The sequence below is a fragment of the Scleropages formosus genome, chromosome 1 (genome assembly GCF_900964775.1).
Source record: "Scleropages formosus chromosome 1, fSclFor1.1, whole genome shotgun sequence".
Lineage (NCBI taxonomy): Eukaryota > Metazoa > Chordata > Actinopteri > Osteoglossiformes > Osteoglossidae > Scleropages > Scleropages formosus.
The window spans coordinates 6,304,666-6,331,377 of NC_041806.1; the positions used below are offsets into that span (position 1 = coordinate 6,304,666).

The window sequence follows — 26,712 nt, forward strand, 5'->3', positions numbered from 1 at the left end:
ACATCAAGTTTATTGTTGTGAGACTGTGTAAAGTTTTCATATGGCGCACCTGTTCTGTATTTACCAAGGTGATCACTCCAGTTGTTGGCAATGATGCCATGTTGGAAGAGATGCCATATCCATGCTGCTTTTGAAGAAATGCTCTCTCCAGCTGTCAGGCTGTCCTACACAGAACTATTTGGCAGTTATTCTTCTGGCTATATGGTACAGTCAACAATAAACTGGTTTTGACTCTGATGGCTGCTTATAGAAATGCAGTAATACTGCTATTGTCTGCATAATAACTCTTGCTTGAATATTTCAATAAAGACCATTTTATCAGGACTCTGAGTGCCTTCTTTCATCATTATTTTTCATTGCAAGACATATGTAAGAGTTTTTTCTCAAAATAAGAATGTTAAAATAAGCAATTCATGCGAAGTGTTGCTGCTGCTGCTGCTGCACATTTAACTTTTCTTTTTTTCCTGGTAACCGCTGTGCATGCAGGTTTTTGTTCCAGAGGAGTTTTCAGAATTAATTATGCTTGACTGAACAGTTAATTAAATGTGTTAAATGTTAAATGTTAAATTGGATACATTAGTTGACTTCTAACTGTCATTTTTAATTGTATTAAACCAATTTGGTGTTATTTGTGAAACACGGTATAGGGAAAAAATTTGCAAACTTTTTTCTTTTTTTCTCAGCTCTGTATTATTGAGGTCCAAATCATTATATTCTTAAATTTTCTGAGGCTTTCAGCAATTAAGCAATCAAGGGACTGATTAATCCAAATCAGGATTTATTGTAATTTATTCCATATTTTGAATGATGAAATTAATTGTTTGCACAAAGACAACTCTAATTATTTGTTTTGCTGTATCACTTAAAAGCTGCTAAATTGAGTTTTCTGGTTCATTTTTATTTTGATGTCATCCGATTTGTTCAGTAACTACTAAATCACACCAGTATCAGCCTCACACCAAACACCTAGCATCAGAAAAGAATCATACAAGGGGTCTGCTAAGAGACTACTAAAAAATAAGAAGTCATTGCAATGTAGTGTGGCAGTTACAGCTGTTTCCTTGCCTGCTAAAGGTCCCAAGTTTGAATCCTCTGCCCCAATGTAGTACCGTAGAGCAACCTACTAGTCCTGAATACCTCCAGTAAATGTAAATAAATAACATACTTTGCTGTATAAATAGGATGCATGTTGCAGGTCACCTTTGATGTGAGCCTCCTAATAATTAACAACGCGATAGATGTTTTCTGTGAAAAACAAAACACTGTGTACTGCAATGAAAACAGACAAATTAAGAGAGATAAATATTTTGCACATCCAACTTGCTGAAAGCATTTTAATATCGCACTGCCAGTTACTAGGCTGTTTTTTTTTTTTTTTTAATTGTTTCCACAGCAATGCCCTTGTCTCTTGCAAGATCACACTGTAGAATGGAGAACACAGCAGAAGCACCTCTGGAGGACAGCCAGCATCATTGCTCTGGACTTGCCTTGTTTCGAGCATGAAAAATGACAAGTTTACTACGTCTGGAGACTGACTGAAGGAGGGTAGAACCAGGGGTCAGGCCATATGCGCAGACAGACTGTTTCATCATGTCAAATATGACCAGGGGCTACCTGTTCTTTCCTGAAGAGGCAGAGCTGCTGCTGCACCAAGTGCAGGACACGTTGCTTTGGGGGAAATCCTTCTAGAAGATGAATTTTCCTCTTCTGATGTGGTTCTGCTCTGCTGCCTGTTCAAGTACTTGACGTGACGCTGGTGCTTTAATACAATGCAGAGAAACGTGCAATAGATCAATAACGTTATTTGTATTTTTTCGGTACAGCGCTTGGACGTTTGAAGTGGTCCTATGCAAAACAAATTGAATTTAACATTAATTTTCGTTTCGTTAAGTCTTTTTGTAAAGTGAGAATATCACCATCTCAGATAACTGTTTATGTATATTTTTTTTTTTGTGTTTTTTTTTAACTGGATTGTACTTTTAAATTTGAGCATTTATTCAGTGAACAGAAACGGATCTGTGTATAATACTCTGTAATATCCTGTGGACTCAGCTACACTGTGGCTGTAGACATCAGTCCACTCCAGTGCACTACATGTCCTTCTTAAGTATGGCTCTAAATGACATGTCCCGTTACTGATGACCCTGCGATCTGCACTGATGGAGCTTGTGACCCCCCGTGACCTGAAGAGTACAATCTGTGGAGGACTGGCTCGCTCAGTGAACCCGAGTATCAGTTTGTGTGTCTACAGATTTAAACTTCTGCAAACCAGCCACATTCCAGCTGAACTAATTGGTCTGGTCAGTCATGGAAAATTCACAAGCAAAAGGATTTCAGCAAATGTACTAAATTAAACCAATCAGATACAGCCTGAAGCTGTGTATATACAAACTTTCATATTTCGGTGTAGAAAATAGGGGGGTCATGGTGGCACAGCGGGTTTGGCCAGGTTCTGCTCTCTGGTGGGTCTGGGGTTCAAGTCCTGCTTGGGGTGCCTTGTGATGGACTGGCGTCCCGTCCTGGGTATGTCCCCTCCAGCCCCGCACCCTGTGTTGCTGGACTTGGCCCCAGCTTGCCCCAACCCCTCTCATTTGCATTTATTCATTTAGCAGACACTTTTGTCCAAAGCGACGTACATCTCAGCAAAAGTACAATTTATGCATTAAATTGGGGACAAGCGGTTTCAGAGAGTGTGTGTGAAATAGAATGGATTAGTAACTCGTGTCATTCATCAAGCAAAAAAAAATCTCATGGATTCCTGTGCTCTGTTAAATGGTTTCATAAAACAATAACTATCTTAAAATAGTCCCAATTATATTGTTGTGACTGCTTTGTTTCCTAATCCATGCTTTTTAACAAAAGTGACCTGACATTTTTACTCATTTGCATCAGCAATTCAGTACATTTACATTTATTTATTTAGCAGACACTTTTCTCCAAAGTGACTTCCACTGAACTCTAGTGTTTTCAGCCCGCACACCTTATTCACCGCGGCGACTTACACTGCTAGATACACTACTTACAACAGGTCACTCATCCATACATCAGTGGAACACACTCTCTCTGTCACTCACACTATGGGTGAACCTGAACAGCATGTCTTTGGAGTGTGAGAGGAAACCAGAGCATCCAGAGGAAACCCACGCAGACACGAGGAGAACATGCAAACTCCACACAGACTGAGCGGGGATCGAAGCCACATCCTCTCGCACCACCCATGCGCTGTAAGACAGCAGCGCTACTCGCAGTACCTTTCTCAGGGATACTATAACATGACTATAATTATTTTGCGTACCTTTAATTTCTCTCAAAACATTGTTTTACTGCTGGAATACAAGGCGATGGATCCCAGGATCATAAAAACTGCATGAAGTAGTTTGGCACTCAGTGGCTGTTGTGAACCCCTGTGCTATGTGTTCTGTGAAAGAATACGTTCTAAACAGACTTTCATGTAAAACCAGCTTTTGATTTGTTCAGGTCCAGTTCATTTGTGTCTTTGATTAAACTCTCAGTGATCATACAGATGTGCGACCGTCACGCTTTCGATTGTGTTCGCTGTAAGTCAGCGCTTAAAGGGTTTTCTTTCATTTATTAAATGGATCCCACATGGAACTCAAAATTATGCACGTTTTTGTGAAATCCAATCCAATTTTAAATCCAGTCCAATTTTCATACGTGCTTTCCTTTGTTATCCTCGCAATGTGTGAAGGTTTTGTGTTGTGTTCTGTCTGTGATTTCGCAGGACTCTTTGCAGGTTATCGCACTTAGGTTTGGATTCCTGCCTTTTTTTTTTTTTGACTAGCCATGAGCATCACTGCTGGTGTCATCCCTGCAGGTGAAAAGGAAGAGGAGTTGCCATAGCGACATCCAATCCCGAAGCTGGACCAGTAACTCACGACCATTCTGAGGACTCAAAACAACTCCCCGTGCTATAACCGAGGGACAGACATTGGCTTGGAATCGAGAATTACAGAGAAATTCCTTCCTAATTCAATGCCATTTTTAAAAGGAAAAGCTCACGTGCGAGTTATTGTCCTTAAAATACTCCAGCTGCAGTACTTTGCCTGCTGTGCTCTATGAGCTCTTCTGTCAGCACCACTCGGCTTGCGTGGCATCCAGTGGCCGAAAGATGAGTAAATTTAGGAGCTGTTGCCCAAAGAACTCTCCTCATGTGATGGAAAAACACAAGAGCTTGTCAGAACATTGCTGTAGTGGGTGACAGCAAGACAATGGACTGTACCGCACAAAGCTGGGTACTCCCACTGGGACCCCAGTGACGCACACCAGCTGAAAATAGCTTGCATTCATTTGGCTGGAGAGCGATGGTCTCTAGCTCTTCTTGCACGCGGACCAAGGAGACCAGCCTGGGCTGGGTCCCGGGGCTACAGTTTTGTTGATGACGGCACCGCCAAAGAAATAAATAACATTAAAAATAAACAGAGGACTTACTGAACCTCCTCTCTGCCCTGAGGGGCAGGGAAAACTAATGGTACGTCAACGATTATGCAGCATGCCTGTACGTTCCATGTTCAGAAATCCTAGAGGATAAAGTAAAAATTTATTTATTCATAGCTCCTTCTGCATTTTGTTGCCGTTACAAAGTATTTCTTATTTCTTATAGCTTAATCTGTGCTTCTTAGAGAAGTTAACCAGTAAATAAATAAAGGAAATCTGAATTAAGTAGATTTTATTGATTGTGATTTGCTGGGAAGATGCGACTTTGGAGTTGTGAACAAATTGAGTTCTGAACAGACTTCCACTACCAGTTATATTCTTAACTTGAGGAATCACAATCTATCCCCTCTGAGAGGAGTTAGTATTTAAACTCTCTCCTTTAACTGAACACTACTCATTTTTATTGTGTAATTAACCTCATTTTTTGTAAGGAAAATGCAATTTAATTACCAGCTGGGGCTGTAAGACTAGACTTGAAATGAGGATTTTTACTACATCAAAATGATTTATTCAGTGCTACGTCTCCACATATTGATCTAATTTGCATATATTGCAAATCACAGTCATGTAATCATTATCACAGAAAAAATACAAAGCTGTTGTAATTGTAACCAAAACTGTTCACAAGGTGCTGGCTATGAATACAAAAGTTTTTTTTTTTTTTTTTTTTATATATTTGGAAGTTTTTCCACTTAAGATATATTCTCTTTGTGAGCATATATGCATGTGCAATCTGTAATAACAAGCAGTTTTTTTATTACAGTTCCCTACAGGTGAAATAAAACTCTTACCTCTAGCTGTTTGGACTGAAGTGGTTATTTTAACCCAGACACTGAGACTTTAATGCATATGGGAGCAACAGGTGGTGAAGTGGTTAAGGAAACAGAGGCAGAAAATTCAAACAGTAGCAAAGGGCCTGACGTTGTACCCTTAACGTGAACAATTTGAGTAAAATGGCTTGCACTGATTTATAATAGGATTACACAGTACGATCAAGTGGATAAAATGATCCGATATACATTGGGAAAATTCCAGAGGTTTTTACATAATGATTTCATGGTCTGAATGCTCTGAACCTAGCAATGTTTCAGTTTTTACACTGGTAACAGTAGGAATTTTTCCTTCACTGTTATACTCCATTCGATGTTGTTAACAAACCTTTTCAGTTTTAATACATGTTTTTAATGTTTTCTATTTTTATAGCGAAGGGGGTGCGGTGGCGCAGTGGGTTGGACCGCAGTCTTGCTCTCCGGTGGGTCTGGGGTTCGAGTCCCGCTTGGGGTGCCTTGCGATGGACTGGCGTCCCGTCCTGGGTGTGTCCCCTGCCCCTCTGGCCTTACGCCCTGTGTTACCGGGTAGGCTCCGGTTCCCCCGTGACCCCGTATGGGACAAGCGGTTCTGAAAATGTGTGTGTGTGTGTGTGTATTTTTATAGCACCACAGGTGCTTTACAGGGCCCTAAGAGGTGCTGCAGAATTCGTGGACAAACAACATATTGCACACAGATCCTGCTCTGGGTTATACAATTATAGATTTATTACAATAAATAGAGATGTACTGCATAATAAAATCCCATTATGAGTATTGCCAACAGATATCTTGGACACTTTTATTTCATATGGACCATTATTTATTGTTCCACATACATCAGCTGATCATCAAAAAATCTGCCAGATTGTATGGTACATTTAAGACTAAAGTATACAATTCACACAATGCTAACCATATGAATTTTTGTGATTTGCAGAAGTTAATTTCTAGCCACCGGCATGCTGTATGTTTGCACAATACATTGTAATGTTGACACTGCCAATAAACCACGGTAGATAGAATTTAGACAACAAAAGACAGAGTTCAATGTGAGCGATTAATTCTCAGTTTTTTTTTTTTAAAAAAAGAAATCTTTCCAGGCGGGAATAAATAATTTTTTTTTCCCAGTCACAGAAAAATACCTATTGACCTATACTGACAGTTTACAGAGCCAATAGTCTTCTGAAGTCATTGCAACGGTTTTGACGTTTGTTTATGATGACATTTAACAAAAAGTTTTGATTCAATTCAAGCCCCAGCCAGACTACACTGAATGACTAATCAAATATAATAATCATTTACAAAATATAGAGCCCAACGAGAGATTTATTTCCGCAGAATAACACAACGGATTCCAAACTTCCAGAGTTTGAAGGTAAACAAAGGTAACATCTCCAGATACATTTCAAATAATAGGTTCTTATTGGATTATATTTTTACTGCCTGTTCTTGAGAGTATGAACGTTAAAACTAAATTCCAGTTGTCGGTCACTGTTTGCATTTCTTCGATTATGTATAAAACCTCACTAGAGATCATGTTAATACTGGAGTTACATACTGGCGTTGTAATTAGGATTTTACTTCTCACCAGCAGCAGTGTGTTGTGCCTGACAATAAACGGTTGCGGTCTGGTCCGATCTGCTCGGGCGCCCCACCCTCTCCCTCCGTGTCTCCCAATCCCAACTTGTCCTCAGGCCTTTGGCCGAAATGGAGCCAGTGAAAAGAAAAGGAAGTAACTCCGCCTGGGCAATCGTGGTACCAGTGCAGCTGGACAGTCAGGAGCTGTCCGCGGAGCTCGATTCCTTCGTTTTTCTTGCACCTTTTTTCTCGATGCCGTATGCATCCAGCACGGGAAGAGCCTGAAGATTCTCCTGGGGATGGGTAGGGGTTGGGGGTGCTCATCAGCCCAGCGGATCAAGTCTCTTTGGTCCCCAAGATTGTCCGACGACCCCGTGGCAGAGGGGCGGTGGCCGTAGCCTCTCACAGGCTGTTCTTGTCCGTACAGTCAGCCTCAGAGCTGCGGGGAAAGTAGACGGTGGCCTTGTGCTCCTCACAGCGGTCAATGTGCTTGAGATGCACCACCATGTGCAGGGCATAAGCCAGCACTAGCAGCAGGATGAGTGATGTCACCAGGCCCATCAGGATGGCTGGCGTGAAGAAGGTGGCACAGTCACTGGCCGAGGCAAATCTGCCCGACTGCACATTGAAAGCCTGTATCTGTCAGCAGAAAAAGTAATATATATATATATAAAATGAGATGCGTCGTCAAGAAGCTTATATAATGAGATTGCGCGAAGGGGGTGGGATGAAGGAGTTTGTCGGCGTCAATGCACCCTTTGCATTCTTCTCGGAGTTGCGCGTCGCTTCGGAGAAAAGCGTCTGCGAAACGAACGCTCGTAAATGCGGAGGGTTCGAGTCGTGGGTTCAGAGGGTTTGCGCCGGGGGTTCAGAGCATTTGTGTGACGGATCAGAGGGATTGTATGAGGTTTTAGAGGGATTGTGTGAATATGATTGTAGATGCGCCGCTCGTTCCTTCAAATCCCCCCCCGCTAACACCCTCTTTTGAAAGAACGGTGTGTACGGTGTATAGTCTATACACCATATTGAAAATAGTGGGTACATTTGTCCTTCACACGTCCTCACTTGGCTGACACTTTTCTCCAGAATGACTTATAATGTTAAGCTTAGACCAACTGCCCATTTATTCGTTTGGGTAACTTTTACCAGAGCAATTGAGGGTAAGTACCTTGCTCCAGGGTACTACAGCAGCAGCTGAGATTTGAACTGGCAACCGAAGGCAGCGGCTGTAACTGTCACACTACCAGCTGGCCTTTATGATACAAAATTTTTTTATTTCATTGCAGCGTCAGAGAAATCCTCATGAAAAGTGTTTTAAGGGACGAAAAGATGTAGCTTCATGGATGTGACTAAAAATGTCTAAATAGAGAATCTGTATTGTTACGCAGGGACACGGCGGCACAGTGGGTTTAACCGGGTCCTGCTCTTCGATGGGTCTGGGGTTTGAGTCCCGTTTGGAGTGCCTTGCGATGGACTGACGTTCCGTCCTGCGTGTGTCCCCTCCCCCTCCACCTTGCGCCCTGTGTTTCTGGGTGAGGCTCTGGCTCAGCACGTCCCTGCTCGGGACAAGTGGTTTCAGACTGTGCGTGTGTGTGTGTGTGTGTATTGTTATGATTCAATATAATACTGTAGTAGTGTTATTTTTGCTCTGTGCATCAGGCAGTTTTTTTTTTGTGTGACTGTGATTTTTGTGGAAAAAAGCTCAAATTAAGGTTACTCTGGGAATGGGAATTAAAGACAAAAATGCAATTTAAAATATTAGAAATATTTTTTAGCACAGGAGGATTTCTGACAAGCAATGAACTTCATGAACCAAGGAGCTTGAATACGTGCATTTAAACAAACTCCTTCTGTAAGAGATTGAGTATAAGAGGTCAAAACAAGAATGAACTCTAGGACTCCGCATACGTGTTACACTCTAACACACTCTGTCTCACAGCGCCTGGGTGGTGCGAGAGGACGTGGGTTCGATCCCCGCTCAGTCGGTGTGTAGTTTGCATGTTCTCCCCGTGTCTGCGTGGGTTTCCTCTGGGTGCTCTGGTTTCCGCCCACACTCCAAAGACATGCTGTTCAGGTTCACCCATAGTGTGCGAGTGACAGAGAGAGTGTGTGTGTGTGTTCCACTGATGTATGAGTGAGTGGCCCAGTGTAAGTAGTGTATCTAGCAGTGTAAGTCACCGCAGTGAATAAGGTGCGCGGGCTGACAACACTACATAGAGTTCATTGGAAGTCACTTTGGAGAAAAGCATCTGCTAAATGAATAAATGTAAATGTAAGACGAACACAAAAGTGTGACAAAGCCCTGAGTAACATGTGGAAATGCATGCGGCAGTGCAGCAGTGCATCACCTAGTGACAGCCTGCTTCTTCCCACCTGGAAATCAGTGAAGGTAATGTGCCAGTTGGCCGCGCTGTCGCTGTGCGAGCTGGGCACCAGCAGGGTGTCGTATTTCTGCAGGCTGCTGACGTGCTGGCAGTGGTACGAGTAGGTGGCAGGGGCGTACACCTCTGTGGCGTTGAAGGTGGCCTCACTGGTCCAGTTGTAGTGGATGTGAACGCTGTCCAGCGTAAACCAGTTCTGGCCCGCTGACTCATAAAATGTGTTGGACATCTGGAGCCTGTCAGATGAAGAGCCTTGGTGATTCACATGGTTTATCATATTTTCATACAGGAAAATAAAGAGCTCAGCTATAAGCTGTGCTTGCTGGGCCAGCCTGGTGAGAGTCACTGACTAATGTTAGATTATGGCTTATGGTTCCAAATCTGTCCAAAATTCTGAAAAGAACTGGGCATCATGAAGCCTGGTGTTTCAGGACCGAACACATATGAACTAAATATTACTGATTGAAGCCCTGAAAGTTAGTAACATCAAATGGTACTTAATTACACCGGTGAGCATTTTATATCATGTTGTAGTAGATAAGTAACAACCATAATTTACTCTGAATTACCGTGTTGGCTGAGCTACTAAAAATAAAATACACAAAACCTTTTCAATGTTGCATCTATATCACCTTTTACTGCAACCAGAAGTATAAATATGGTCATAATAAACCCGAAATATAAACTAAGTGGATATTTCCTGGGAGGAAATTCAAAATTTCTCGACATGCTTGAGTGGCACATACCTTATGATAAGTCCCCTGAGATCCTCGACATCCCCAAATCGGAGCGATAGCCTGTTTAAAAGGTACAATAATTACTTACAGTAGAAAGTAATTTTTTTTCATAGTCTGTAAGTAATAAATAATTACTTACAGACTGCGTAGAAAGCGAAAAATGGCTCTAAAATCAAACCCCAATGTCTTAGTGTTGGTTCACATGAACTTTCTTTTCCCAAATCCGATTTTTAATATATACGTGTGCTCACTCTTCTAGTAACACAAGTATCTTCATTCAAGGAGGAATCGTTGATGCAAGACAACAATCTTCCGTACCATTTACGGTCATAATTTTAAACGCACATGTGCTGCATTACATCGTTATTAAAAAAAAAATCTCTGACGCAAAGAGACAAACCTCTGAAACCAGCCAATCCGGTGAAAGCGTGAGGCTAAGCAACAATTTCAAAGGGTCTATAGAAAAACTCCTGACAAAATTCTGACTCTTCACAAGAAGAATTTTTGTCAGTTATGACACTGAATTTCTCGAAATATTTATCCACTGTGGCAGCTGTTTCCACAGGTGAATAACAAGCTTTTTCCTGCATTTTAATATTTCCTTTGTGTTAGAGCTTGCTTTACCCATACAAATATTAGTTTAAAAAAAAAAAGGATATTATGATTGCATAACACTGCTCCTAATTTGTGTTTATGGTTTGTTTAATTCATGCAGTGCGCTGGCATGAACATCAATAGGTCAAGAGAGAATAAGATATGAATCACCCCTATTATTAGTGCTGCATTAAAGCTGTTAGAATATAAATGCTCTGCTCACAAGCATCACAAGTAGCTTTGACCTTGAGATACGTATATTACTGGGGGAACTTGTTGGCCTTAATTCTACAGAGAGAGACAGGGTTTGGGAGTCCAGTTGACCGAGGCATCTTGGCTACCTGCTCAATGAGCCTCTCCGAAGGATATGTCATGTTGCTGCGAGTGCTTTGCCTCATGCTATGTATGGTGCTGCTGCTTGCAGAGTGATGAAATAGGCAGAATGACAGACTGAGCTGTGCCCTGTGCTTCCTGCAGTGTGTGGAAGGGCACTGTGGTCAAACAGGCATTAGAACAAACTGGCTGTAGCTAAACTGGCCGGAATCGCCGGAAATCCGCAGATGAGGACGGTAGACGTACGTGGCCTTATCCTTGCTGCACGTAGAGCCCTTGGTGTCCACTCGGGCGCTGGAACCAAACGCCCTCTCTGTGAGATCCACAATGGTGTGGTTCTTGTACCTGATGGCCAACTTCTTAGCCCGGAACAGAATGCAGATCTTTCCGTTCTGAACCACATTAAGAGGGGAATAGGGGGTGGAGCCAGCGGCCTGCAGTAGTCTCCTTTGGGTCATCGATGGGGATGGTGGTAGATGCCACGCATAAGGCTGGAGATCAGAGACAGAGACCATTAGCACAGCATTTTTTATTTCAATTTGTGACCTCGATATATAAATATATATATGTGTACTTCCATAACAATAAGCATCCGTATTCATAGAAGATGTAAAGTACAATATAAAGGTATTGAGTACCCATCGTTCCGCATGAAAACATGCCAGTGTGGTTTTCTAAATTACTGCAAATAGACTTATGCAAGTGTCAAGGGCACTCATTTCAACACAGTGAAAGTAATAATCTTATTAACATAACCACTGTTTCAGCTCTTGCCACACAGTTTTACAGAGCTCTTGACTTTTCCTCTACAATAACAGCTGGAAAATACTAGTAGAGCAACCTTACAATGACATACAGTACTGTGCAAAAGTTTTAGGCACTTGGGGAACAAGCTGTAAAGTGAGAATGATTCCAAAAATAATGCTCTTAATGAATAAACTTCCTACAAAGCTCAGTAACCATCCATCGTCAACAAGCGCTCGTCCCGAGGACGACCGCCTTGTGTCTTGTTGCTGTACCCACTCTTGCCATGGTGTAAGATCTCAGACTTAAACTGCCACATCTTTCAAAACCTCACATTTTCAGAATGATTGTCCCTCATCCAGTTTTATTTCCTCTATACATCTGTTCCTGCTTCAGTTAATCGGTTTGCCATACAAAGACCTCAAGTTCTCTATTTGGAAAGTGGTTTATTACTATTTTACTTTCTTTCTTTAACGAGATTCAAAACCCTTACTGTAGTACTGTAACTTTTTGCAAAAGGAATGCTTGGAAATCTAAAATATGCTCTTTCCCATTGACACTAATGCAGAAGACATGAAATAACCGTCTAAAACAAATATTTTTGTGAAACATCTAAATGCCTACGACTTCTGCACAGTACTGTATATATTACCATCTTTCTAAAGAAATAACAGTACGAGATCTCATTTTTGATATGTAAACATAACATGAGCGTTGCAAAAGTTCCAACAGACAGAACTTGACGTTTTCTGCTGCGAACTGCAGATTGATCATTTTAAATCCTTCTTTCTGGAAAATTCTCTGCAAATGTAATACGGCCTTCAAGGACAGTGAAGTCAAACTCCAGACCTGTAGAACCCTTCCCAGTGGGGTCTCTGGCTTGGCTAGGTAACTGCCCTCGTGAGAGGCACTGTGACTGTGGATGTCCACATCATCTGTGGAGACATATTCATGATATGAAGTATCTCTTTCATGCTACAAAAGCCACGCAGAGCACATCCAACGTGGGATAAAGCAAACTCATATAGAAACTTTACTATGATGAGGCTTATTATACCTATCTTTAATGGTTCTGTTACATACATTACTATAGTGCTTTACTCTCAGATAGTAGGTAGCATAGTGGTAAGGACTGTCTCCTTACATTCTGAATGTCCTGGGTTTGAATTCCTGCTCCTACTGCACTGTCCTTGATCAAGCTGTTTGCCTGAATTGCAAACTATGCTACTGTATAAACTGGTAATTCCTTGTAAAGTTGCTTATCAAAAATTCTAAGGTGTTTTACTCAAAAGTGTCACCTAATTGGAGGACAATAATTTAGACAGATGGGGCCTCAAAGTCCCGGTGATCTGGTAGATCGGTGCAAAAGTATAATTACCTGCCCTAAGTCTGACTCCTCGATATGGTGGAACTTCAGAGCTGTAGATAGAAAAAAAAGACAAGAATAATTTTAGAATATGAGCCGGGACTATAATGAAAATAGCAGAATTAGGCTGTGGTTAAGAGAGAGTGAAAATTAATTAAAAGGCCCTCATCAGTTTCATGTCAAGACCCTAAAGAACTTGGAAATAAAATACGCTGAAGCAGAAAGCCAAAAATAAAAGAATTTCCCAGCAGAATGTCACTGTGTCTTATATTTGGTCATGACATATCAGACCAACCACAAAGAGAAGATTATGTGGAAGCTTCTTACGAAAATGCTTTGCAAACTAATCTAAATCAACACAACTTTTCACGCAAGATATACGCGCTACACTTTTGATGAGTTCCTAGACATCGCAGTCTCGGCGTGAAAAGGAGCTGCTAAAGCTCTTGCAGTGGCTACAGATTTTGTGCCATAATTGGCAGGCTTTGACGGACGCCACCCCCAGTGCTGTTTTGTGACAGCTGGGCTACCTCGATTGGACTTGGATACACACAGATAAAAGTATATTGTCTGAAATGTGATTATGATATTTCTTCATTTAGTACCTTGGGGAAACCCTATGTTGTCCAACAGTGATGAGATCATCCCCGGAGGAGCCGTTTAAATATCTAATCAGAATGTAACGGAGGAAATAAGCTCAGCTCAGGAGATCCTAGAGCCTGATTAAACGTTGACTGAATGGTGTGGGCCGCTCTTCCGGAGCTTAGATGGGAGGTCGAGGGCTCTTGGCGACTTGCCCTGCCGTCCTGGGAAGACAGAGGTCAGATGCTGGCCTTGGGCTCTCTGCAATGGGCAGAGGAGATTAGAAGCTGACAGTCTGAATACAGCTGCCAGGGAAGACCTGATCAGGCAGGACTGATGGGTACAGGAACGAGAGAGCTGGGTATTAATGATGTCTGTCTGGCTGCTGTAGGGACAATAGATCTATAGAGTAAAATACTTCACAAAAAACAAACAACGTCTGGAAACCCCTTGTCATATGCCAAACTAGTTTTTCTGGAAGGAATTTCATTTCCATAATAATAATAATGTTGATGTTGCATTCACCCTGGGATGATTACATATACCCATCACTGTTTGCTTATAACAGACCCAGTCTGATATCAGACCCCCTTTATGCATCATCAGCACATTGTTCCGCATCCCTCTGGGGTGGATTTTCGCATCACATGGCTACACCGTCACATGCATACCCATATATTCCTGACGTTTCTTCCGAGACGTCCGATAACAGTGAAAATTAAAGCAAATGATCGAAGCCTAAAGCCGAGTTCCACGGGAAAGAAACGTAACAAGAAACCTGTCAAAAGAAACATTAACAAACGTGCAAAACACATACAAACCTTGAATGCACATACAAGCCGCAACGCACACGCGCACACAGGCGTATATAGATTTATAAAAAGAGAGGTCATTCTCCTTATTGTGCCATCCTTATTGGCTATGGCTGCTCGTGAATCTTCCAGGGTTGTTTACAGCCGTTACGTAACCAAAGAAATCTGCAAACCATAGCTGTGAGTCACAGCTTGCTAGGTACCTCATGGAATCTTGAGATGTAGCGACAGATTTAGAAGTGCCTTTTAACCGACTGTCTCACCATCTCAGATCTGATAAAAACAAGAATAAATCATACTGAATATAGTCCCATGTGTTGTCATTTTCCTTCTCTGCACTGTGCATCCCTTCAATATGGTAACACTAGAGAAACCCATTTGTGAAACAAAAAAATCCCCCTTTCCCTCCATTTTTCAACACAGCAGTCACGTCTGAACAATGTAGCAACATCCTTATCAATATCAATAAAATTACTGCAATTATTACTGCACTTACTTTCTGGTTCCTAAGTACTTGCTTGCTGCGTAAAGCAAAATGAACTTTAGTGAGTTCACGGGGGTTTTTACTGCGGTAATGTTCAGTTTGGGCTTGCTACTCCCCCGTTCCGCCTTCTGTTCAATCCAGTCAAACTAAAGAGTTATGAAAACAAAATCTCATCTCGTTGTGCCAATAAAAATTGGAAAGCAATGTGTTGCCAACTAGCCCGCCAACAATGACAGTCATGGCTACTGGATGCAGTTATAGCGGATGTACAGGTAATGTGTAGGTTGTTCCGGCGTTTCTGACGCTGAAGAGCTGGCAATCGTAAAACAATTATACAGCTAGAACATGAAGATGTCTGTATTTCGGCAAGAGCTTTTTACGTACAGACTTGCTAGTCCGGATAGTCGCCTCAGTTAATGGTTGTTTTAGGCTGTGCTGACTTGCCAGTTTAGGTTGCGAACACCAGCTTCCAAAGAGCAGGCGGAATGGCCTTGCAAAAATCTTCCATAGAACATCACCGTGCGCATTTCTGTTCTATGTGGGCATTTGTTTAGTTTTGGAATTTCACTTTCTGGTTTCTGACCTGGTCTGACCTCCATCAAGTTAAATCAGTGCAACTCTGACCCAGAAAGGTACAGTACGTACGGTATGTATTAGTCACACCTTTCGTGTGCATAGTCACCTGAGTATGGTGTGTAAAAAATAAGTGCATAAATAAATACAATTGCACAGTTAGTGTTGAAACTGCCTATAGAAAATAAGTTTTTTGACTAGAGAAACCTTAAAAGCAAAATACCTCTATGATCTACATTGGTTTTATGAAACTGGAGGCAAGGCTCCGTCACTGAGACATTTGTGAAGCAGCTCGATTTATTTCAGTTATTTTTTTCAGCTGAATGTAATTATAACTTGCTGAATTTGACTACAGCTAAGTACATTTCACATATTATTTCAAACTTTTACAGAAGGCTTTCCATGTTAAAATCCTTTTTATGATGATATCGTTTATGAAAATATCAAGAAAATTACATACATTACATTACAAATTAAAAAAATTATTTGCTTTCATTTGCAAATGTACATATTTAATTTTCATATACACACACACACATTTTCTGAACCGCTTGTCCCATACGGGGTCGCGGGGAACCGGAGCCTACCTGGCAACTCAGGGCGTAAGGCCAGAGGGGGAGGGGACACACCCAGGACGGGACGCCAGTCCACCGCAAGGCACCCCAAGCGGGACTCGAACCCCAGACCCACCAGCGAGGAGGACCTGGTCCAACCCACCGCACCACCGCGCCCCCTAATTTTCATATAATTAGGTCATATTAATTTTGTTTCAGTGTTTCCTCACTAATAAAAATACATTTTATTTTGTAGCATTACCGTACTGTAACAACCAAATGATCAAAAATAAATCTCATCTTTCCTTAATAACTGTTAATGTGAATGAGCAAAGCTGTGAAAACAACATAATGTCGCCAAAATATTGAATCGGATAAAGATCTGATGTCCAAATAAGTTATTGTGATCTCCAACTCTTGGCTCTCGGTGGTGTTCCATCTCGTTTATTCCCCCTGGATATTATGTTTGTGTAGGACAAACTGACTTGCTGCAGTTCTTTAAAAAGGCAAAACAGCATAAATTAATTGGAGGGGAAAAAAAAAGTATTCATTAGCTAAGAGCTTTGATCTCGACGTTATGAGCGCAATTGATACATTGGTACTACCAATACGGCTGGGCAAAAAAGAGGGTGACGAAACAATGTCATTGACACATGGAGCATTGCAATGCCCGGCTTGAAGGAAGACCATTTCAATGGAAGAAGGACATGTTCTCATCGTGTGCCCACTCACACATGCGTGAACTCATATGAGCTGGTGATGCACAGGAAGGCATAGGTGCGAGAGCCTCAGATGGCGAGGCAGACACCGAAATAATGAGTTCACTTGTCAAGTTCACAACCCATAATATGTTCAGAGCAAAACCCCAAAACCCTTCCCCATAACCATCACGGCAAGCAGGGCTTCGCTCAAAAACACTCAGCATTTTTATCTACGATGTCGTTTTACACGGACAATTCCGTCTTTTATCTAAGCAATGTCAGACCCTGAAGTATTTAACTGTTTTCTAAAGAAATTCAGCCACGTCCTGCAGCGAAGGATTGGAAGGTCCCGTAGAAACTGAGGGAAAATATTCCAAAGGTTGCTCGGCGCACAAAGCTTCGCGCTCCAACTCCGACGGCAACAGCCTGACGGAAGCAGCTTAACAAAAATTCATTAACGCCGTACGAGTAGGATGGGGTTTGTTAAAAGAGCCGTTCGACGCAAATCGACAGCATTTGTTGATCATTTGAGCGAAACAAAATGTGAGACTCAGTGTAACGTACCAGTTTTCTGCCCTACTTTACCCATGAGAAATGAATAACTAACAGGACTTTGAAATCCATTCCGGTCATCCAGGTATCCCAGCAGTAGGACCACAGTGCTGGTAAGAAGGAAAACCGGAGAGGTGCTGAACATTGGTCATCGCCTTCCCTTCCCCCGAGCCTTCGCTGCTCACACGGGGATGAGCCCCGCAAACTGATTCCCGCACACCACGGCAGACGGACTTCACCTCCACACCTCGCTCCAGTTCACCACATCTACAGGAGAACTCAGAGGATGACGGAACGGCTTGCGATCACCAGAAATCCGGAAACCGCGTCCGTCGCGCGGGCTCCTCGGCGCCGACACAAGGAGGCGTTTTTTTTTCCCCCAGCTGGAAAAAAACGCTTTTTCAGCAGGACTTTTTTTGCACCTTGCCTTTCTTCCCGATGGCCTGCAGCCCACAGCGAGGGAAGCGCACCGCACATCGTCTGCAAGGCGTCGCTCCCCGGATCCCACGCTCAAGAGTTCAAATCCGCCAGCTTACCTCATCCCCAGGACACCGGGCACTTGATCACCAGGCAGTGACAGCTGCAGGAGAATAATTGATAGCAGTGCTAAGAGCAAAAAAGGCTTCTGCTTGGCCATGGAAGCAGTCAGATGAGCTTGCTGGAGAACAAGTCTGCCTTGTAAGCTGCTTTGATAAAACAGCCTAAACCTGAGCTCGCTGACTGACAGAGACTGCGACCAATGGACTCGGCGAAGGCAGATAATCGTGTGTCACCGTCACACCCACTCGCTCGCTGTCTCGCTCCCTCTCTCTCCCTTCCCCGCTCTCGCACGCACACACACAGAAACATAGCTGCTGGCAAATCCTAAATATAGGGGGATCACTCTTTTTATTCCTGTCCCAAAGAAGCTTCTTTCAACCAAAGGCAACATTTAAAAGCACGGATGAACATCAGCAACATTCAAGGTCACCATCACGCAGGATGTGTAGGCATCGACGCTTCTAAGACGGACAACAGAATCCATGATAACGTGACCTAGTTCCACGCTCCGCTGCCTCAGTAATTGAATTCATTCACAAGAGAGATGCCTGTTATCTAGAGAAAAGCCCCTCAGCTTATATTTAATGGAGCTAAATACCTATGGCGAAAAGTATGTTGCAAAAAAAAAAAAAAGAAAAAAAATGAAATGACATCTTTTTGGCCCTAAAGGCTGACCAGGGCTTCTCCATAGACTAGATAAAAGCTTTCTCCCACATATTTGTGTCATACTGCCTGAAGCATCTTCCCCTCATGCATGTGATTATAGCTGAATCATGCTGTTTTTTTTATACAAACACACTGCTGTATTAATGGAGGGTGACAGGAAAACCTACTTTATGGTCAGCGCTGAATACAGCGCTGCATCTATGGTACACTGCCCATAAATACATTTTTTAGGAAAAAGGTTTCGTTCCCATTTCACATTATTTCAGATTAACAGCATCAAAAAAAAAAAGCATCTAAATATTGCATGTAACACTGGCTGTACCGTGATTCACGGATATTGCAGTTTTTAAAAATGTTTCATTATTCCTTAAAAATCTGTCTCTACTGAAAATCCTAAAGGAGCAACACTTTCCCAATATCTATACAATTTACTGGCGTGTGGTACTTTCTGCACGTAGAGGAAAATCACATGCAGGGCAGCGGGCGTAATAACAAAGGAAGTTTAATGCAAAATAGAGGTTATATTTGATAAAGTGGGTTACGTTTGTTAAGTCGACTGAACAGGCATGCCTGAATGCAGTTCCTTGTTTTGTATTTCAAAGACGTGCTGTTCAGGTTCCCCCCTAGTGTGTGAGTGACAGAGAGAGAGTGTGTGTGTGTGTGTTCCACTGATTGTACGGATGAGTGATCCATTATAAGTAGTGTACGTAGCAGTGTAAGTCATCGCGGTGAATAAGGTGTGTGGGCTGATAACACTACATAGAGCTCATTGGAAGTGGCTTTGGAGAAAAGCATCTGCTAAATAATATAATGTAAAATGTATTATGTGCTTTTTTACAGAGCTGCAGTTCTGGAATAGCCTATACGTGATCTATACCAGCTGGGTTTGCATCGGTAACGGAGATGGGCTAAAACACAAATGTGACGCAGTGATTATTGACAAGGAAGCACTTTAAATAGCCCATTAGTATACGTACTTGGAGCAGTTAAGGTGCGTTGTAACTGCTGTGGATGAGCAAAAAAGAAAAATTATCAGCACGTCTTAGAACATGACAGTCAGCCTCAATGTTGCATTAGAGAAAAAAGAGGGATTACTCAAAAAGCTGTACACGTGGCAGCTGGCGGAGTGGCCGTTCACTTCCAACTTGCTTTATAATCGGAGTTAAACACATCTGAGGTCACAAAAAAATGTTCTGCATCTAGCCAGCCAAGAAATATGTCAAGTTCACTAAATCAATCAGGGCTACCCTGAGAAAGCAAGCATTGCCAGAAAATAACTGCGGCTGCTGCCTTGTTTTTTTGTGTCACTTAGTCAAGCCAAGGCTGCGTTTGTGGACATTTACATTATTTCATTGTGTCTATGGATGTACCAAGCGCTGTAACAAATGCTAGAGCAGAAGCAGTCGAGCCGATCTGGAGAATTTTAATCTCTTGGGGGGGACAAGGGCTCGCTGGGGCTGTTTTATCACAGACTCATTATTTGAATGTTAAATGGAATTACAAAAAAAAAATCAGTGCTTTGAAAAAGGCTGTCATGTCTGCTGGGCTTTATGTCGTATTCATGGACTGACAGGCCTTTTTCTTTGGAACGAAAACAATTATTCTGAAAGAGGCTCGCAATATATGTGAGTACAGATGGCAGCGCTTGTTTAATTCATATGCTGTCACATATTTGTTACTGTGGCACGATTTGTCAGCCACATCATTGACTGGAAGCAAGTGATGGCAGTACTGCAGGCATCGTAGGTGTTTGTGACTGGTTGAAAATGTCTTCACTGTGTCTGGCTTGGTGTCAAAGGCATGCATTGATGGGGTACAGGGAATGGCTTTGCCTGCATCGTCCTCAGACCAGGAACTTTGGAATCCAACTAAAATCATGTCATTGAATGGCATTTCTTCTGAATTTACTCCTAAATATGCTGAATTAAACAAGAATTGCTAGTTTCATCATTATGACAACAGGGGCAGTGCGCTCCAATGAATCATATACACAACAAGGCTTTAAAATAGATGTTATCTCATCCTACTGTAATGCAACATTTCAGTGAAGCAATACCTGAAGTACTATTGATGAGACATATTGAATGCAAAGTATATTTAGAGAACGAGTCTTAACACTATGAAATTCATTTTGTGTATTTTATAACTGTGTACCTCGGGCATGGTGGCACAGTGCGTAGTGCGGCTGTCCCACGTCACCTGGCCGGTGTGAGAGAATGAAAGTTTGATCCCGGCTCAGTCACTGTGGAGATTGCATGCCTTGCTTTGTTCAACATAGGTTTCCTCCCACCGTCCGGAGATGGGTTTGGTTCTGTAGCAACCTGAATTTCCCCAAAGGGATAAATAAATTATGCTCATTGGTTCATCAATTACTTTTCTGCATAAGGTTTCACTGTACCATATGAAGATGTCTCCAACACTGCTACAAACAAAATTTCAGATAATTTCCTTCCTATTATTATTTTATTGCTTAGTCCAATATTGTATCCAAAGTCGTAATCTTACAAATATATTTAACTGCATATGTCCTACATTAAAGCAATTCAGATAAGCTTTGCACCTCTATACTTGAGGTTATGTCCATGAGGGTTAAAAGCAAAATATGCAACAATGCCTGGGGACTGTCATGCGGAGCAGAGGACAGGGGGAAAGCAGGAGTCAAGTGCAGGATCGTTCATTCAAGGCTAAGGGGATAGACTTGTTTCCGTTGTCGAGCGAACGTTCAGTCAAGTGGAGATCAGGATGAAAGTGAAGATCCATTGACGAAGTCGAGAAACAAGATGAATGGTCAGGAGCCAGAGAACAAAGAACAGGAGTCGGGGGCAAGGGCAAGGGCAAGGGGAAGGGGAAGGGGAAGGGGAAGCGGAAGGGGACCGTGGTGAGCACTATGAGCACAGAGAAACCAGTTATCTCAATGTGAAATTCCACAAGTGGAAAGTGGTTGTGTAGTGGTTTTTATAGTCCAGTGTTCCATTTGAAATCAGGTGCTTAACTGGAGCCAAGTGTTGCTAGTTGAGTTGTGGGCGTAGTTGTGGCAGGGACAATAAAATAACCAAGCAGTTCTCTGTTTTTGGGGGCTGGGGTGGTGCAGCAGGTTTGGCTGGGTCCTGCTCTCTGGTGGATCCGGGGTTCAAGTCCTGCTGGGGGTGCCTTGTGATGGACTGGCGCCCCGTCCTGGGTGTGTCCCCTCCCCCTCCAGCCTTGCGCCCTGTGTTGCCGGGTTAGGCTCTGTCTCGCTGCGACCCCGTGACGAGCGGCTTCAGTCTGTGTGTGTGTGTGTGTGTGTGTGTGTGTGTGTGCTGTCTGTTTTCTAAATATCAGTGTGGGATGTAGGGATGCAAAATGATTAGCACCCTGAGACCCCCGGTTGAACCCGTCACTGAGGTCTCGGTACTGTACTGCAGTGTGCTACGCTATTAGTCCTATGTTTGAACCACTAGTAGGTTTTGTTGAAAGAAATGAATAATTCTTGAAATTTAACCAAAATTAAATAAACCTAGTTTGGAGTAACAAACCTATTTGTAGAAAGGTTAAGAACGGTTAATTGGCCCATGAAGTGGTCGTAATGACTCTTTAATTAAAATAATGACTGCTGTATTATTCATGTCAAGGTGATGAAGCTGAAACAGCTTTTCAGAGTCCTTCTCTACTCACAGAGGTGAGGGTTATTTTGCCAGCACAGATGGTGTCGTCAGTCAGAGCTCCGACGACCGGCCTTGTCAGCTTTCAGCCTCAGTGTAATGGTGCAGGTCAAACCAGGGCTCAAGAAGGATGAATTCATTTCCAAGAAAATAATTTGCGACTTTCTGTTATGAAATGCTTTTTGGGTACATGGTCAAAATATGAACACAATCCTTTTTAAGTGGAATTGCAATTCTGGGATTATACAGCAAGAAAAGTGTGCAAGGGAGACTGTGGTTGGACAGGTTCACATCACCAAGGCCATCCTGGGGCCGTGAGAAAGACACACTGTCTGAAACCACTTGTCCCAAGTGGGGTCACGGTGAACCAGAGCCTAACCCAGCAACACAGGGCACAAGGCTAGAGGGGGAGGGGACACATCCAGGACGGGACGCCAGTCCATCCCAAGGCACCCCAAGCAGGACTCGAACCCCAGACCCACCAGAGAGCAGGACCCGGCCAAGCCCGCTCCGCCACCGTGCCCCCACACTCTGTGAGAAAGAATCACAAATAGCGTACTAAGGAGATTCATACGACCTTGAGTGGAAGGGGAATACGTGGGAAGAGGTACAATGAACCCTCTGAACCCAAGACACATCCAGTCATTGTCTGCTGCAAAGAACCAGAATTCACCACCCCGAACACCCAAATCCAACGCCGCCAAACAAAGCTAATATGGACTGAAAAACCACTATATTTTGGAATAGTGCAAAGAGAGACCATCTCTCTTTCTGCACATGGGGAATAATTGCTAATGTGGACCATTCTGATCGCTACTCAATCTGTTCCCCAAGAAAACAATATTTTGTAAAAGACTCTTTTATAAATAAAAGCACAAACACAGCTAGTAGTGTTCTGGTTAGAGCCGCTGCAGGTGGACCCAAAGGTTCTGACGATGGCAACCGTTGGTCTCGAGAGATCCTGGACCCAAAGGGAACCAGGTTAGAATCCCACCTCCAGATGCAGTACCTCTGAGCGTAGAACTTACTCTAAAGTGCTGCAGTCAAAGTTACCTAATGAATAGATCATTTTAAGTTAGTTTTAAGAAACGTGTCCACTAAACGAATAAATGTAGAACAGACTGTAAGCGTGTGTGGTTACCCCACACACTGTCATCACGTGCACCCTGTCTCTGTGCTTCCGGTATGGGCTCTGGGACCCTGCATTGGAAGAGTCCAGTTTATATCACTTGAAAATATCTACGTCCTGTTTTCAGCTCAAAACAATGTACAAGTGCTGAGTTCATTTCTACGTTATGCTCCAGTAGGTGCCTTCATCGTCATGAAAAGGGGAAAAACAGTTTTTCAATGAATCACAGTGCATGATATGTCCATTCAATTACTGTATAATGTTGAGAGTTAAACTAGCAATTATGGGGGGACTCATGAACGGGACAGCAAAAAGTGAAACCAGTGAATGAAGGCGGTAACACACACACAGTTGTGTTGTAACGCACGGCTTGCGCTCGTTGGAGCGGAGATCTGTGCGACTCTCGAGCCCGACTGGGGCACGGCGTGAGGCCACAATGCATACGTTTCGCGCTCTTCGGTCTGGACGTGTCTCGTTTGACAAAGTACGTTCGTTTGTTGCTGGCGATGAGAAGCTGGAAACAGCAGAAGTGTTGGTTTGTGCTTTGAATTGGTGAAAGGGTGGGAAAATATCAGTGACCATCTCTCTGTAGCTTCAGCACGGTCAGCCCGTACATAGAGCTTTTCTTGGACCAGCACCGGGAAGGGCATATTTTCCGACTCACGTTCTGTCTCCTTTTTGACTTCTTCAGGAAAGTGTCGTGGACTGCGTACGGCGAGGAAGCTGCGGAACCATCGTTGTGAAGAAAAATCGGACAACAAGAAGTACAAGAAGGCTCACCTGGGCACTGCCCTGAAGGCCAACCCCTTTGGGGGAGCCGCTCATGCCAAGGGAATTGTCCTAGAGAAAGTATGAGCTGCTTTGCTCCTTTACGTAGTTTGTGGACTCTCTAATATGAATTACCACTCTTGAGACTCATAAGGAAAATCGGGAAAGAACTCTGGTAAAGTGATGGAACTTTTAAAGCGTCCCAGGACCAGCCCCCACTATCACTTCAAATATAGGTGGTCCCCGATTTACGATGGAGTTACCTTCTGCAAAACCCATCGTAAGTCGAAAATATCATAAGTCGAAAATGCATTTAATACACCAAATACACACCTCTGCTTGACAGACTGGGAGATGAGGATCGCTGCCCAGCATCGGAGAGTATCGCACCGCATTTTGCTTGCCAGGGAAAAAATCTAAATTCGAAGTACAGTTTCTACTGAATGTCTATCGCCAGCTCACCATCGTAAAGTCGAAAAAATCGAAAATCAAACCATCGTAAATCGGGAACCACCTGTACATGCACATCACATGGCTCCATGCATATATAAACACGTTTTGATCATATGACAACTTAGCAACACAGAAGACATAGATAAACTGAAATGTCATCTCTGTTAGTTATTCCATCTTATTATCATTTCTCCATCCGAAGTATCTGTATCATCGTTGTTCTGCTGTACTTTTTTCTTGTTATTTTTTCTGATTTTTTCTTGGAGATGTTGAAGCCAAACAGCCTAATTCTGCCATTAGTAAGTGTGTAAGAGTCCAGCTAATAAAAAATGGATAGAAGATCACTACCTTTGTCCCCAATGATGGCTGTTTGAACTTCGTTGAGATCAGTTCTCAGTTTTAGGCTTTTAAGGATGTGGGAATAAATTAATTCATACAATTAAACCAAAGGTTCTGTTTGTTGCTATAGTGGTCTTTTGATTTTGTGTTCATGGCTTTCGGGGTCAATCAGTGACCATGTAATGCTTGGAATGAATGTAATTAACATGTGTGGTGGTGGTTCTCTACAACATGACAATATTTTTGTAATGGTGTAAAGGTAATGTTTTTAATTGAAAGTTTCCAGCTACATGTAGATGTATATGAAATATTTTTATGGAACTTAGTGTCTCAGTACAAACCTCGATGGGCTATGTTTGCAGGAGAACGATGAAGTCCCGGTGGCCAGTTTTGGTCGTAAGGTTCATGCTGTTGGCGATATCCCAGGAGTGGGATTTAAGGTTGTCAAAGTGGCCAGTATGTCTCTATTGGCTCTCTATAAAGGCAAGAAGGAGAGACCCAGATCATAAACAATTCAATCATTGAAATGTGCAATTAAAAAAAAAAAAATCAGCAAAAACATTTGTTTGACTGTTATGTGTGGCTGATTTTTATACATTCTTCACTATTAGTAGTCTTTTACTTAACATTCTGTTAGAATTTTTCACCTCGATTGTAACTTGACTTCACAACTGAAGCCAACAACAACTCTAGTACGAAGATACAGTTGAAATTAATATGCAGAGTAAAAATTTTAATCAGGGCAGATACAGTTATGTAATACTTTCTGCAGAACAACTTCTAGTTAAGCCTGTAACATTTCTGGTGTGGAATTTGCACCTTTACTGACTGAATTTTTGTACTTTTTCAGACTTGATTGTCAAAGGCCAGATACATGCTCCTCTGACATATTATGCAGGTTATGCAATGCAGGAGATTTCAATCACTGACTACATACAGTTCAAATATGATGAGCGGAGATGTCTGGCTAGTTTCTTCTTCCTCTGAAAATCCCACAGAAAACAAAGAAGAAAAATCACACTCGAACTCCAACCTGAGCTGAAGCATCTAGCTTGCTCCTAAAATTCAAGCATTTACTGGCAGAAGAAACTGCAACTTCCATAACTTTTCCATGGACTTCAGTAAAAAAGGGTTATACATATCCATGTTGAAAACAGACTAGGAATTTGGATATATGTGCAATGAAACACATTAATTATTGAGTAGTCTCCCTTATGGAATTTACTGAATTTAGAGTCGATATTCTTCAAAGCTATGCCAGCATAGTTTCAGTCTGATGTTATAGAAGTTTTCATCAGTGAAGGCATTTATTACTGTGTGTAGTCCTGTGCCAAGCTGGTATGCCAAAATGATATAAAATATACTGTGGTGCGCAGCGTCGTGGGTTTGGATGGGGCGAAGAAGGACGCGGAGGCAGCGTTCATAACGAACGGTTTATTCGAACACCAGCATAAGAGAAATAATGCTCTCGGTCCGAGAACCCCTTTTCCTCCAGGACCTCCACTTGCAGCTAGCCTGCTTTAGCGCCCCTAGACACTTCCACACACTGCGAGACACGGTCATCCTACCATTTTCCCCTAAAGTGCCCCCAGTGGTTACACACATTTAACTTTATTTCCCATAATGCAACTATCTACATTTAAACAGTAACGCGGGTCGTTACAATACAATATAAGTCACGCAAAAAAAGCAGTTAGTTTGAAAACAAAACAGACTAATAAACAATGAGTGGGTGTCATAGCATCTGACATTTTCCTAAACCTCCTACGCAGAAGTAGGATCCAATCCCAGGAAGCTCAAGGTGCGAGAGATAGGCAACACTCGGGATGGGATGGCGGTCCATCATAAGGCACACAGTTACCCTTTAAGTGTAATTTAGATTCTTCGCATGACCTGAAACACTTGAGGTTCAGACTGCGCG

At 42.5% G+C, this 26,712-nt stretch overlaps 1 protein-coding gene and 1 pseudogene across 1 annotated transcript; one reads left to right on the forward strand and one right to left on the reverse strand.

Moving 5' to 3' along the window:
* Positions 1–7,045: 7,045 nt before the first annotated feature.
* Positions 7,046–17,961, reverse strand: LOC108925543 (V-type proton ATPase subunit S1-like). Its single transcript, XM_018737560.2, has 7 exons — positions 17,792–17,961; positions 13,010–13,050; positions 12,481–12,566; positions 11,134–11,378; positions 9,970–10,020; positions 9,216–9,459; positions 7,046–7,481 (listed from the first exon to the last, which is right to left on the reverse strand). Exons 1-7 carry the CDS (start codon positions 17,890–17,892, stop codon positions 7,245–7,247), a joined length of 1,005 nt encoding a protein of 334 aa, XP_018593076.2. The 5' UTR covers positions 17,893–17,961; the 3' UTR covers positions 7,046–7,244.
* A 5,076-nt stretch (positions 17,962–23,037) lies between these two features.
* Positions 23,038–25,300, forward strand: LOC108925524 (40S ribosomal protein S23-like; annotated as a pseudogene).
* Positions 25,301–26,712: the final 1,412 nt, after the last annotated feature.

What these genes read in the sequence shown, in the direction of transcription:
- LOC108925543 (XM_018737560.2), bottom strand. Translation starts at nt 17,892, where the DNA reads ATGGCCAAGCAGAAGCCTTTTTTGCTCTTAGCACTGCTATCAATTATT. An exon ending in CCCGGTGTCCTGGGGATGAG is followed by an intron (nt 13,051 to 17,791) that starts GTAAGCTGGCGG and finishes TTCTATCTACAG; the next exon opens with CTCTGAAGTTCCACCATATC. An exon ending in CACTGGGAAGGGTTCTACAG is followed by an intron (nt 11,379 to 12,480) that starts GTCTGGAGTTTG and finishes TCTGATCTCCAG; the next exon opens with CCTTATGCGTGGCATCTACC.